The sequence below is a fragment of the Anomalospiza imberbis genome, chromosome 8, assembly GCF_031753505.1.
Source record: "Anomalospiza imberbis isolate Cuckoo-Finch-1a 21T00152 chromosome 8, ASM3175350v1, whole genome shotgun sequence".
Taxonomy (NCBI): domain Eukaryota; kingdom Metazoa; phylum Chordata; class Aves; order Passeriformes; family Viduidae; genus Anomalospiza; species Anomalospiza imberbis.
The window spans coordinates 6,108,030-6,120,981 of record NC_089688.1 but is presented as its reverse complement, the minus strand read 5'-3'; the positions used below and the strand labels follow the sequence as shown (position 1 = coordinate 6,120,981).

The window sequence follows — 12,952 nt, the reverse complement described above, 5'->3', positions numbered from 1 at the left end:
AGCGCCATGAATATTGATGTGTTTATATAATCGATAACCCACTTTCCATCCCTTCCAGAGGAACAGCGATAAATAAATTAGGGACGCGCCGCCCGCCCTCCGCGGCCGCCGCGGGGGGGGGAGGTGGGGGGTGGCGGCAGGGGGGCGCAGCCCCCGCCGTGCGCTCCGCGGCTGCCGGGGGTGGGAGCGGGATCGGGCGGTGGGAGCGGGCGGTCCCGCCGGGCGCGCGCGGACGAGCAGCGCCCCTCGCGCCGCAGGAAATGGTCTTTATATTAGACATATACGGGCAGGTCCTGTCAGATCCGCAGCGCGCTCGCCCGTCCTTTCGGCCCCCCAAAAATCGCCGAGCGCGGACGGCGGCGCCGCCGCCGCCCCGTCGCCTCCGCGCCGCCCCCCCGAGGCCCACCGCCGCCCCGCGGCATTTTTGCCGGGCCCGGGCGGGCGTCGGGGGCCCGGCCGGCGTCGGGTGGCGCCGGCGGCGGCACGCGGCGGGGCGGCGGCGGGGCGGCGGAGCGGGGGGCGGGCGGCGGGGGGGGGCGTCGCCGCGCGCGGCGGGGCGGGAGGCGGCGGCGGCGGCGGGGCGGCGCGGGGGCGGCGGCGGCGGGGGGCGGCGGGCGGCGGGGCCGGCTTCGCCCTGCCAGGACCTGCCGGGCTCCATTCACGCCAACAAGTTTGGGAGAATGTTGAGTTCAATCGCGCCGGAGCCGCGATGGAGCGCAGCGCACTGCAGGTACCGCGCCGCCCCGCGCCCCCGCCCCGCCCCGCGCCCCCCGCCGCCGCGGAGCCCCCTCCCTCCCTCCCGCGCTCCCCTCCCGCCGCCCTCTTCCTCCTCCTGCCCCTGCGCGGCGCGGCGCGGCGCGGAGCCGGCGCTGATGCCGCTGCCGTGTTGTTGTTCCCCGCAGTGGGTCGGCGCCCCGTGCGGCTCGCACGGCCCCTACGTCTTCTACAGGGCGTTCCGCTTCCAGCGCCGCGGCGGCGGCCGGGCGCGGGTCCTCTCCCTCGGCGACTTCTTCTTCGTGCGGTGCCGCGCGGAGGAGCCCGCCTGCATCGCGGAGCTGCAGCTGCTCTGGGAGGAGCGCACCAGCCGGCAACTTCTCTCCAGCGCCAAACTTTATTTTCTCCCCGAGGACACCCCCCAGGGCAGGACCAGTGACCATGGCGAGGTGGTAAACGCGGCGCCGGCCCCCCCTTCCCCCGCGCCCGTCCCCACCTGCATGCCCGGGCTCGGCTCCCCCCTCTCCTGGCTCCCCCCACCCGGGTCCCTCTCCCCGCCGTGCGTGGCGGGGCAACGCGTAGGGGCCGCGCCGTCGGGGCGCACCGGTGCGCGCTGACCGGGAACTTGTGCGGGCGGGGGGAAGGAGGGAGGGGGTCGGGGTGCGGGGCGGCCCCGGCCCGGCGGGCAGCGGAGTGTGTGTCGCCCTGTCCTTCTGCTTCCTTAACAAAAAAAAAAAAACAAAAAAAAAAAACCAAACCAAAAAATAAACCGAAAAAAAAAACCAAAAAAACCCAAAAGCAAAACACACGGAAAAGCTGGGAAAAAAAAAAAAAACACGTTGGGGGGATTTCTATATTGTTCGGGGTTTTTTTTTAAGTATTCGATATGTTTAAGAGGGCGGAAATTACGAAATGGAGGCAGAGGGAGATCAAACGCTCTCTTGCTGGCAGGGACGTGTTGAATAAAGTGATAAATGACAGGTACGGGAATAATACATTCAAATAACTTGCAGATATGCCTGGGCGTATTTCGGAGCCGCCGCGCTCCCGGCGCAAACGCGCTGCGCGCCGGCACCCTCCGCCGGCGGCCGCGCAGCCCGGGATGGGGCCGCGCAGCCCCGCGCCGCCCCGCCCCGGCCCCGAGCCCTCCCGTTATCTGCTTTTCAAATTCATTGCTTCAGTCTGTGGTCTGGGGCGGGGGACGGGTGAGGTACCCAGGCAGGGGGCTGTGAGGATGGAGGGTCCCCGAGAGGGGCTGGAGACCAGGCGGGAGGGGGACGAGATGTTTTGGGGGAACTTCTGTCGGAGGTGCCGGGGGAGTGGGTCCAAGGGGGGGCTGTCCGCAGGGGCTGTTTTCGGAGGCACGCGTGTCGGTAGGTGCCGGCGTAGCCGTGTGCCCGCACACACGCGTACGCAGCCGAAACGCGTCTCAGAGCCACCTTCGCTCGCTGCCACCTCTTCACTTTAATTTTCTGAGCGTGCCGCTGAGATAAGGGAGCCTTTTCCTAAGAATCAGGGAGATGACAGTGAGCAATGGATGCTCTGAAATTGCCCGTGGTGACTATTTAAAACTGTGCCTCTGCGTGTCTCGTGTGTGTGTAAAATGAAAGATATTTGGAAGGGAGGGGGGTGGGGAAAGGGACACAAATCATTTTAATACGCCTTAATGATCAGCTCATGTTACTGTGGTAGGAACATCAGAGAAAATTAATCCTACCATTACGAGTAAAACACTGCTCCGGTACGAGAGTTCTCAGCTGCATGTACCTTCCTAATAATACGCACGATTTTATTTATTTTTACATGCAAACACCGCTAGTAATTAGCCGTGTGATTATACTTGTGCATTTCATTGCGGCTTTAACTGATGTCATTCTGCATTATTCAACCATATGAAAACAATTTTCAATTAAGGTAATGGCACGCCTTGAAATTATGCAAATGCCGGCGGTATTGTGTAGAATAATTATGACAAATGTAAAGCAGGTAAAAAGTTTCCTAATGCAGTTGTGTTTTACACCCCGGTGATGTCATTTCCCCTCTGGCCTAAGTTAGTCATTCATTAGCAGAGTAGCAGCAGCAGCAACAGCAACAGCTCTGAGTGATACTTCTCTGGCAGAGAGCCTACAGAAACCGGCGCTGAGAGCCAGGGCCTAGAGAGGGCAACATAACACTCCCATTAAGAAATGTACTTTGTTTTCACTTACTCCATTAACTTGTTTATAGACATAGGAATGATTTTTATGATCGATTTTTAATAGTTTGAAACAATCCGAACAGTGCTTGGGGATGTGCAGGCAGCAGAGAGACAAAAGGCTGGGTGCTGGCTGGCTGGGGGTAACTGCTGTCGCTGGGGGGCAGGGGCAGCTGTTTCCCCTTGGCATCCCAAGATCTCAATCCCTTTGGTAAATGGTCCCCAAAGGGGCAGCAGGGCCACCTCTAGGGTCATGGGGCTTCCTAACTCCGGCTCCTTCTGCAGCAGGAGATGTGGCTTTTGAGTCAGATGCAGCTTATAGCCATCAGAGGGGACCTTATTTGTGGTGTGGGATTCTGATGGAATGAAATACCTCGTTGTGCATTCAGGGAGTGGGGATGGAGTGAGCCAGTGCTAAAGCATGTACTGCAAACCTGCGGTGTCCGAGGCAAAGGGTGATGGGGCGCTCGCTGACACTGAAATTGTTGGGGAGGGGAGCAAGTGGCTGAATTGCAGGCTTGTGATCGAGCCCACCAGAGATTTAGGCACGGTCTCCAGCAGCTACCTGCGCTAGCAGCGTGATTAATAGAAGCAGCTGGCTGCCTGTTTTCCGTAATAGCAGCACTGACACTGTGACAATATTCAGCTAGTGGCTGTAAGGAGGGAGGAGAAGCGAGGAGGGATGTAATGCTTCTGTTACTCAGAAATTTCTGATGGCGTATTTTATCTGATTGCCAAATGTTTGAGCTAATCAGCAATAAGTGTAAATATAAGTCTTTTTATAGCTAGCTGAATTCATCATCCAGATTTAAATATAACCCCAACTGCTGCTAAAACCGGATGTTTCCATGCACTGCCCAGATCCAAGGAAGGTTCAAGCCCAGGTGTGCTTCTGCTTCAGTACCCTTTTTTCCACCTAAGGCTCAGCATCCCCATCACCACAGTGGAAAAACTCCCTTTCGATGCCAGAAGCTGACAGAGATTGTTTCCCAGGGAGTCTCAGTGGATGATGAACGTGGGATGGGGCTGCTCACATGCAGCAGGTACGGGTGCTTCTGACCCTGATGCTCATTGCATCCCAAGGAGACATGCATGGAGAGGCTGCGACCAGCTCTGGCATCACACTTAGACCAGGGGTCTTGCTGCTCAGGAGCAGTAGAGACACTTTTGTAAGAGCAACAAGGCCTGTGAGGCCACTGCTAGGTGAACTAGAAGAGTTGTGTGCTACTTCACTGAAAATTTTGTTGCTGCTTTAAAAACACAGTGGCCTGGGTGCGCTGCTTCCCACCTCACCATCAAGCCCAGACACTGCAGCAGGTGCAGCACTGGCCAGAGAGCAAGACCAGCCTCCTCTCTTTTCCCTCCAGCAGGGAAGAAGTGATTCTCCTCCATCCCTTCAGGGCCATTGCCAAAACAGTGTCTTTTGGTAGAGGAAGTCACCACCTTGCCTTGATTTTCTCGTTCACTCCGGTCTGGTGTGGTCCCATGTCACCTTCCGCATGGGCTGGGAAGATCTCCGTGATGGCAGGTGCCTCACTCAGGGGTCAGAACAGGATGCTTGGAGGCCTGTGGAGATCCAGAGGGAGCACCTTTAAGGGCACCCCATTGTGTTTGAAACAGTTTCACGGGGTGCATGTGGAAAGCAGGCCCCCAGCTTTGCTGGCACCCAAGTGTGAGAAGCTGTGTGCTGTCAGAAAGCGCCTGCCCAGCCCCCTCGCGCACTGCTTTGGTCCGGTGGCATTCAGGTGGCACAAGGTGGGCTTACCCTCCAGCTCACAGGGTCTTGGCCAATCCTTCCTCCAGCTCATTTACTGCTCTCTGCATTTACTGCTCCAAGGGGTGGTGTGGGGTTGTGGAATGACTGACCTTTGCAAAAGCAATTGTAGAGCAAAATGCTTGTTAGTGCCTTGTGCTTTCATGCTTTTAAAGGTGTTGCCATTAGTTAGACTAGGCTTAAAAATATATTTCAAAGTTGACACTCATTAAGTCCAGCGATGGTATTTGATGCGATGCATACAATTCCTAAAAAACCCTAAACAAGCAACTAATTAATTTTGCATGGTATGACATGCCCTGCATTGCCCTGCATCGTGGTGAATGCTGCTTCCATTGAGGCTGGACTGTCAGTGGGGATCTGCCTTTGGTTCATTCATCAGCAGCAAAGTTTACTACGAACTCATGTTGCTTTCATCTCTTCTCCCAAACTGGGGATCTGATGCAATGCTTTTCGCCTTGCAAATAATCCTTACTCATGCAAGTAATTTACATGAGTAAGCGTTGCTCATACAGAGGAGAGGAGAGTGCTAGTTTCCTGTAATTATTTCCCTAGAAGTATTTTGCATTTTCAGAATAATTGGGGTAAAGGAAAAAAAAGAAGTCACTCCATAAATGTGTGTGATTTATAATTGCAGAAGAGATTCTTCCAGAAAGTTAAGGGAGTCAGTGGTTTTGTTCTCTCTTCATATCGGGATAGATGCTGACAGCATCCCTCGAAAGCCCGGTTCATTTTGTAGGGGCTCTCCGCTTGCAGGGGTCCTACCCCAGTGCCTAAAGGTAGCATAGGCTGGCCCAGGCATGGTGTCTTATATCAACACTGCTTTATTGCCACCCCCCTAGAAAAATGTGCTATTCCCTTTGCACAGTAATAGATTCTGGTCTTTTTACAGATGTAGGAATCTGTGCACTCTTATTTGAAATGAGAATAGCCTCGTTTTAGTCTCCACGGTGTGTGCCTTCTGCTCATATCTGTCAACACTGGTAATGGCAACACGTTTCAAACATGCAGATTATGATTATTAAAGGGTGCTTTAAAATCATGCTAATAGCATCAATCTCCAATGTACACTTGCTCAAATTAATTCAGCTTTGGAAATCAGGCACACTGTAATAGCAGTGTTAGAGAAATGGCATTTGTCATAAAATATCGTGGGTTTGGTAATTGCATATCCACTCTGTATATTTTTATCTCTTTCGCCACCAGTAGCATATGCTGGCAAAGGAAGGAGAGGGCAATGATATTACTCAGAGAAGCCACATGTTGCTAGCCATTAGCCAGCAGTCTGGAATATCTGGTCATATAAGGCAGATTCCTTTAAAAAAAAAACAAAACAACACCCCAACTTTTTATTTTATTTCCTTTCTTCTTTCCCTCCCCTTCCCTGTGCATTCAGACTGTAAAATACACCCACTGCTTTCCAGAGTTGCTGTTCCCAGTCTGATCAGTGGCACTAAACATTAAACTCTTGTCTTTGGAGAATAATAGGCCTCACATGGTACACCCTCAAGCATGTTGAGATACTGTGCAGGCTGGAAAATAAAAATGTTCTAATTGTGTCTTTTAAATAAGCATAGGAGTGAATTAATTAGACTATATTTTGTCTTTAGTTGCTTAGTTACACAATAGTATTCCTAAGCGCAAGTAAGATAAATTGGCTCTTTTTGTGCTGCTTGTCCCTTAATCATAATTACTGTATTGCTCAGGAGAGTAACGCATACATAGATTTTGCATTTTTAATAATATTCAAACAATATGCGAATGATATAGAAAGTACGTTCTGATTCAAGCTCTCGTATGCTTTTATTCGGGAAGAAGTTCTACTGCTATGGGAGCAATATTTGCATTAGTTGCTCAGAGATGCAGTTCTGGGAAATACATAATTGAAATATTCTTGCAATGCTTGTTCTGGCCCTTTCATTCGCATTCAAAATAACAATGCCTTAAGTCTCTGAACAGTCATCCACTCTTGATTTAAGAGCTTTTTTCTTTGTGTGCGTGTGTGTGTTTGTGCGTGTGCAGTGTGGGTTCACACCCAGCGTTAACCCTGCACAGCCTAGACACTCATGTGATTCATAGTGTTGTATCAAGTTGAGCTTTTTATTTGCAGCTAAAATGCAGTCAGAAGGTCAGATGAACATCGGCATTTTATGGCATTAATCCAATGACCTTAATGCTTGGCAGGCGTCCATGTTTCTATGCGAAGGTGCCAGGGTTATAGATAATAAAAGAGTTTGTTTTCATTTTCTGGATATTTTAATCTTTCTTTGCAAAGCATAGCCTCGGATTTGGGGGGCTTGGGGCTACACCCGGGGGCCAAAACTTTAATGTCTTACTGGGTTGTTGAACGTTAGCTGCTAATGATGGGCAGATTGATACAGATACTGAACAATGGAAGGTTCTGGCAAGAAACCCCCTAGACATGCTCAGTGGATGTATGTGAAAATTGGCTCCATTGTTCTGCTGTATGAAAAGCAAGTAAATTATTTACAGATATTTGCTAATTAAAGCACATATTGTTTTACCAGCACAATAGAACACAATATAACAAAAGACAAAAGAATAAGCTTGCATAATTTAAACCTGCTAATGCCATGTACTCCTTTTTAAGAAAAAATATAATTATGTAATCTATGAGGAAAGCTTCTCGTACTGTAACTGTAGTAGGCAAAATTAGGAATGAATTGCTTGTCAACTTGCCTAAACTAAAACAGCTCTTTGAGATCTGTGAGCTATCTGACGGCAAAACATTTTGACTGAAGCCTATTTTCTGTTTGGTCAGAACTTCTATCTGCAGTGACAGATATAAATTCAATTTGAACCTCTGGCTGGGGGGGGAGGAGGGAGAAGAAAACACCCCAGTCACAAAGGAGGAGGCTCACAGTAGAAATGTTGTGTGGAACTGCTCACAACCGTCCCTCTGTGCACCCCCATCTCCACCCCACTTCTGGACACCGATGTACCAGGACCCCAAAAAGCATCCTACAGAGATGTGGTGGTTTTCTGCCCCAGGTCGTTTTGCGTGTCTCACTTTGGAATTACTGAGTCATGTAGAAAATGCTGCTTGCTAATACAAGGGAAAGCAAAAACTATAGGACTTACATGCTTCAGCCATGTCCTCTAACTTGGTCTTTTCTCTTGGTTTTGGACCCTGGAAGAAGGGATGAACACATCACTGTGACTTTCAGGCAGCTCTGTGCAGCTGTGCTTAGGCTGGGGAAATACCTGTCACCTGAATTTAACAAGATCATTATAGCCCTTTAAAGTAATTAGGAAAGGATTAACAGATGAAAGGTTCTGCCTTGGCCTCTTTAAAATTCTCTAGTGTGCCAGGTAAATTCCTGATCTATGCATTTCCCTTCTCAAGGCTCTCCCCATGGGTTCATTTGTGGAAAGCAGTGGTCCCTGTACATAGGCACCTCCAGGGAGCAGGTCCAGACCCCAGCAGTCAGTTGTGCTCCTCAAATCCTTTGGGACACCTCTGTCTGCCCTGGGCTAGGGGATGCATGAGGAGATGGCACCAAATGGGGCACTCCGAGCAGGGTCAGGGGAAAGAAAGCTGCTCCTGCCTGTGCGAGCTCTGGAGCCTCTTGTGAGGCTTCCCTGCCATTCAGTGGTCCCACCTGTGGAACAAGAGGAGCAATTCCCACCTGGCAGAGCTGTGCCCCGGTCCCTAGGTCTGCAGCATGCTTACAAGGGTTCTGCTGGAAGAAGAGGGGAGTGTGTGGTGGGAGAGTCCTTCATGTGCCCTGTAAGGGAGGCTGAACAGGGCACATCTCAGAGGCAGGCATTTTCCACAACACAGCCAGTTTTTTAGCCGGTCTGTGGTCCTGCAGTCTTAAAAACTGTTGTGTATATTCCCAGCCCACCACTGGCAGTACGTAGACAGGACGTTTTTACTCGAGAGAAGTCTCTGAGAGCAAATCAGCCCTGTACAAATGCTCTCTGCCTCTTCAGAGCTGGGTATGGTCCCTGAAAGAAGTGCTGCTTTTAGGTGATGCTTCTGGAGACCTGGGTTCAGGTTCTTGAGTGACTTTGGGCGAGTGGGTTGGGGCTGAATTGGGATGACCTGGTTTCTGCTGCTATCCCAGAGCCCTGATAGTATCTGGATGGCAGAGAAGAGCTCTGGACTAAAGACTGTGATCAGGACCTTTTTGTTTTGACTGTGCTGTCAAATAAAGCTGATGGTACTTCCCTCAAACATCCAGGTAAATGCCTTCCTACAGGAGAGGTGCTAATTGGCAACAAGCCCCCTCCTTCCCTTCTGCATGTCTGCAGCATGACCTCCCCCCGCTTAAAGGGGTCCAGAGCAGGGAACGGGATTCCTGAGTTGAGAACTGCTGTGTTAGATACACATGGTACGGGAAGGTCCTTTTCACTTAAATTGCAAAAACCCTAAAATATACGTGGGGTGTAAAACCAGCCCAGAATAAGGGAGGCTTTTATGCCCAAATGAAATAACAGTTCTGTTATCCCTGGTGAATGCAGTCCATAAGAGTCAGACTGTATTTTTTGCTCCTGTGGATGAATGTGTTTTCATCAGCAATGTACTGGGCTGTAAAATATACATCCCCAGCCATCTACTGGGCTAAAGATTTCACAGAAAAGGCTTGAAGATGTTTTCTAATTCAAAGTATACTGATCAGATAAATGACATGCAGTGTCTCCTGTAATTATCAGCAAGAGTTTTTACAGTATATCTCCTGTTTCTCTCTAGGCCACATATTTGATATTAGGAGACAGCCAAGCAGGTGTTTGACTTGCTCATGCCCTCCAGAATTCCTTAAATGACCTCTGGAAGTACTGGAGTGAAAACAGTCTCAGTACATCAAAATTTTGAGATATCTCAGTTGCTGTAATTCTTTTAAAGCTGCCTCAATGTCTCTAAAATATAAATCTTTCCTAGTTATTGGCAGTGAGTAAGGAGTCGTGACGTACCATATGTGGGTGTGCAGTCAAGATGTATGACCTCCCTGTGCTGCCCCGTGACTCCCTGCCTTGTAAGAGTTAATATTTCTTCTAAAAAATAATTATCTGCTTTAAGCTATTATAACTACCTGACCTGTTTCCCTGAATATAAGTATTTCAGCCATCTGCTGAGTCAGGCAATATAGCATTCTGTGCTTTCATGAGGCTGTGATGGTTGCTTAGACAACAGTGACATAATATTTAAGCATAATGGCTCTCGAGAAGATGCTGTCCTCTTCTCCCTGGATGACTTCTCTGGAAATGCAAATCCAGTATGCTTTTTAAAAAACAATAGATGGATGAGAAGGGTTTGTGTCACCATCTTTCTTAACCATCTCCCCATTTTCTACTTGATAGGTGAAAGAATTGTACGTTGCTCAGAAGTCTTGTAAGACATGCTAAAATTACAGGCTGACTAGATAACCATTTTTATAGAAGCAGCTAAAAAAAGTGCCTCTTTCTGTAGTCAGTGCTTATTTAGAGATTTGGACAACATTGTGGCTGAGACCATTGGTCCATTGGACCACTGACCAAATGGTCAGGTCCACCAGATAAATCTCATTCCTGAGCAGAGTTGAAATCTCTGCTGGTTATTTTCTCTTCTTGCTGTAGCAGGAAAAAATGGTAATTAAAGACTTAACTGTGCAGTGGAGACCTCATAAACATATCACTTCACAGCATAGCTAATACATGATGAGTTGATTTTGTATAGATAGAGATATATATGCACTGTTTGCAACGTGGGTGGTTTTTCATGTTTACACAGAGATATAATTATGAATGACATGAAGGTTATACAGCAGATTTCTTTAATCTTCTAAAGGTTTGTTAGTCATGTGTCACCGCGTACCTGGTTTTTATTTTTTCAACATCTGTATTCCTTTGTCATCTCGTTGAAGGGGTTTCTCTGGAAGCGCTGTGGCAGTAGATAGTGATGGTACCAAAGGGGTGCAGGAGCTCCTGTGGCTGACAGGTCCCAGAGCAACTTTTGTTGTGACACAGGACTTAATCAAAAAGGAGAAGGACCCTTTTGTCACCTGCTGCTCAAAAAAAAAAAACCCAAACACCACAGCAGTTTGGGGCTGAGCGCTTGGAAAGGTTGCCGAAGAGTGCGTGAAAGTGTGGCAAGGCACACTGACATTCCAGAGCTGGTGAGATAGTTGGGTGACCTCTGTTTGGGTGGTGTGGCGGAAGGGCACGCGACCTCTTGTGTCAGCAAACTGCCAAGATGTGGGCAAGACAGCCCTGCGGGGGCTGCCCGTGGCTCGGGCTCCTCCGGAAGCAGAGACTAGAGCCACCCGCCGTGCCCTGCTGGGTGACGGCGTTTGCATGGTGAGGCACCGGGGTACAAGTGCCCACGGAGCCGTAGTCCCACACTGGTGAGATCCGCCCTGGCAGAGGAGGCCTGCAGTCTGATCCGCGCGCGGCAGGAGTTGGGAAGAATGTGGACAATTCTGTGTGAACTGGGTCAAAAGTGAGTGGTGAGGGAGGGGAGCAGGTCTGTCCAGTCCTGCTGTGTGACAGGCAGGGCGACCCAAGGCCGGCTCCGAAGCGATTTGGGTCATTTTTCCGTTTCCCGCCGAAAAATGAGCTAGGCCGCGTTTCCCCGATGCCGCTGAGGGGATCGCTGGCAGTACAAGGGCAGGACAGGGATTTGGGGGCCAGCCTGGCGCCCTTAGGGACAGGGATTTGGGGGCCAGCCTGGTGCCCTTAGATTCAGGGATTTGGGGGCCAGCCTGGCGCCCTTAGGGACAGGGATTTGGGGGCCAGCCTGGTGCCCTTAGGGACAGGGATTTGGGGGCCAGCCTGGCGCCCTTAGGGACAGGGATTTGGGGGCCAGCCTGGTGCCCTTGGGGACAGGGATTTGGGGGCCAGCCTGGTGCCCTTAGGGACAGGGATTTGGGGGCCAGCCTGGTGCCCTTAGGGACAGGGATTTGGGGGCCAGCCTGGTGCCCTTAGGGACAGGGATTTGGGGGCCAGCCTGGCGCCCTTAGGAACAGGGATTTGGGGGCCAGCCTGGTGCCCTTAGGGACAGGGATTTGGGGGCCAGCCTGGTGCCCTTAGATTCAGGGATTTGGGGGCCAGCCTGGCGCCCTTGGGGACAGGGATTTGGGGGCCAGCCTGGTGCCCTTAGGGACAGGGATTTGGGGGCCAGCCTGGTGCCCTTAGATTCAGGGATTTGGGGGCCAGCCTGGTGCCCTTAGATTCAGGGATTTGGGGGCCAGCCTGGTGCCCTTAGATTCAGGGATTTGGGGGCCAGCCTGGTGCCCTTAGATTCAGGGATTTGGGGGCCAGCCTGGCGCCCTTGGGGACAGGGATTTGGGGGCCAGCCTGGTGCCCTTAGGGACAGGGATTTGGGGGCCAGCCTGGTGCCCTTAGATTCAGGGATTTGGGGGCCAGCCTGGTGCCCTTAGATTCAGGGATTTGGGGGCCAGCCTGGTGCCCTTAGATTCAGGGATTTGGGGGCCAGCCTGGTGCCCTTAGGGACAGGGATTTGGGGGCCAGCCTGGCGCCCTTAGGGACAGGGATTTGGGGGCCAGCCTGGCGCCCTTAGATTCAGGGATTTGGGGGCCAGCCTGGCGCCCTTAGGGACTGGGATTTGGGGGCCAGCCTGGTGCCCTTAGATTCAGGGATTTGGGGGCCAGCCTGGTGCCCTTAGGGACAGGGATTTGGGGGCCAGCCTGGCGCCCTTAGGGACAGGGATTTGGGGGCCAGCCTGGCGCCCTTAGGGACAGGGATTTGGGGGCCAGCCTGGCACCCTTAGGGACAGGGATTTGGGGGCCAGCCTGGTGCCCTTAGATTCAGGGATTTGGGGGCCAGCCTGGCGCCCTTAGATTCAGGGATTTGGGGGCCAGCCTGGCGCCCTTAGGGACAGGGATTTGGGGGCCAGCCTGGCGTCCTTAGATTCAGGGATTTGGGGGCCAGCCTGGCGCCCTTAGGGACAGGGATTTGGGGGCCAGCCTGGTGCCCTTAGGGACAGGGATTTGGGGGCCAGCCTGGTGCCCTTAGATTCAGGGATTTGGGGGCCAGCCTGGCGTCCTTAGATTCAGGGATTTGGGGGCCAGCCTGGCGCCCTTAGGGACAGGGATTTGGGGGCCAGCCTGGCGCCCATAGGGACAGGGATTTGGGGGCCAGCCTGGCGCCCTTAGGGACGTAGCTGCTGCAGGGGTGACCAGCTGTCCTTGGGGACAGAGCTGGTGTGGAGGTGACTGGGTGGCCTTGACAAGGGGCCAGCAGCTCTGGAGGGAGGTTGAGCCCAGAGCCCTTGTCACAGCACAGGGACAGCGTGGACTCCTCCCGTA

General features: G+C 52.0%; 1 protein-coding gene across 6 annotated transcripts in view; it reads left to right on the top strand.

Annotated features, from left to right (window-relative positions):
• The first annotated feature begins 571 nt into the window (after nucleotides 1-571).
• Nucleotides 572-12,952, top strand: part of ARID5B (AT-rich interaction domain 5B) — a 118,438-nt gene continuing 106,057 nt past the window's right edge. For 3 of the 6 annotated variants that reach the window (XM_068197095.1, XM_068197094.1, XM_068197092.1), the window contains exon 1: nucleotides 817-1,163. In XM_068197095.1, the coding sequence (XP_068053196.1) occupies nucleotides 873-1,163 (291 nt within the window). In that variant the 5' untranslated portion in view covers nucleotides 817-872. Of the gene's footprint in view, nucleotides 731-816; nucleotides 1,164-11,100; nucleotides 11,125-12,952 lie in introns of those variants that run through there. The other 3 variants (XM_068197093.1, XM_068197096.1, XM_068197098.1) reach the window with 3 other exon arrangements.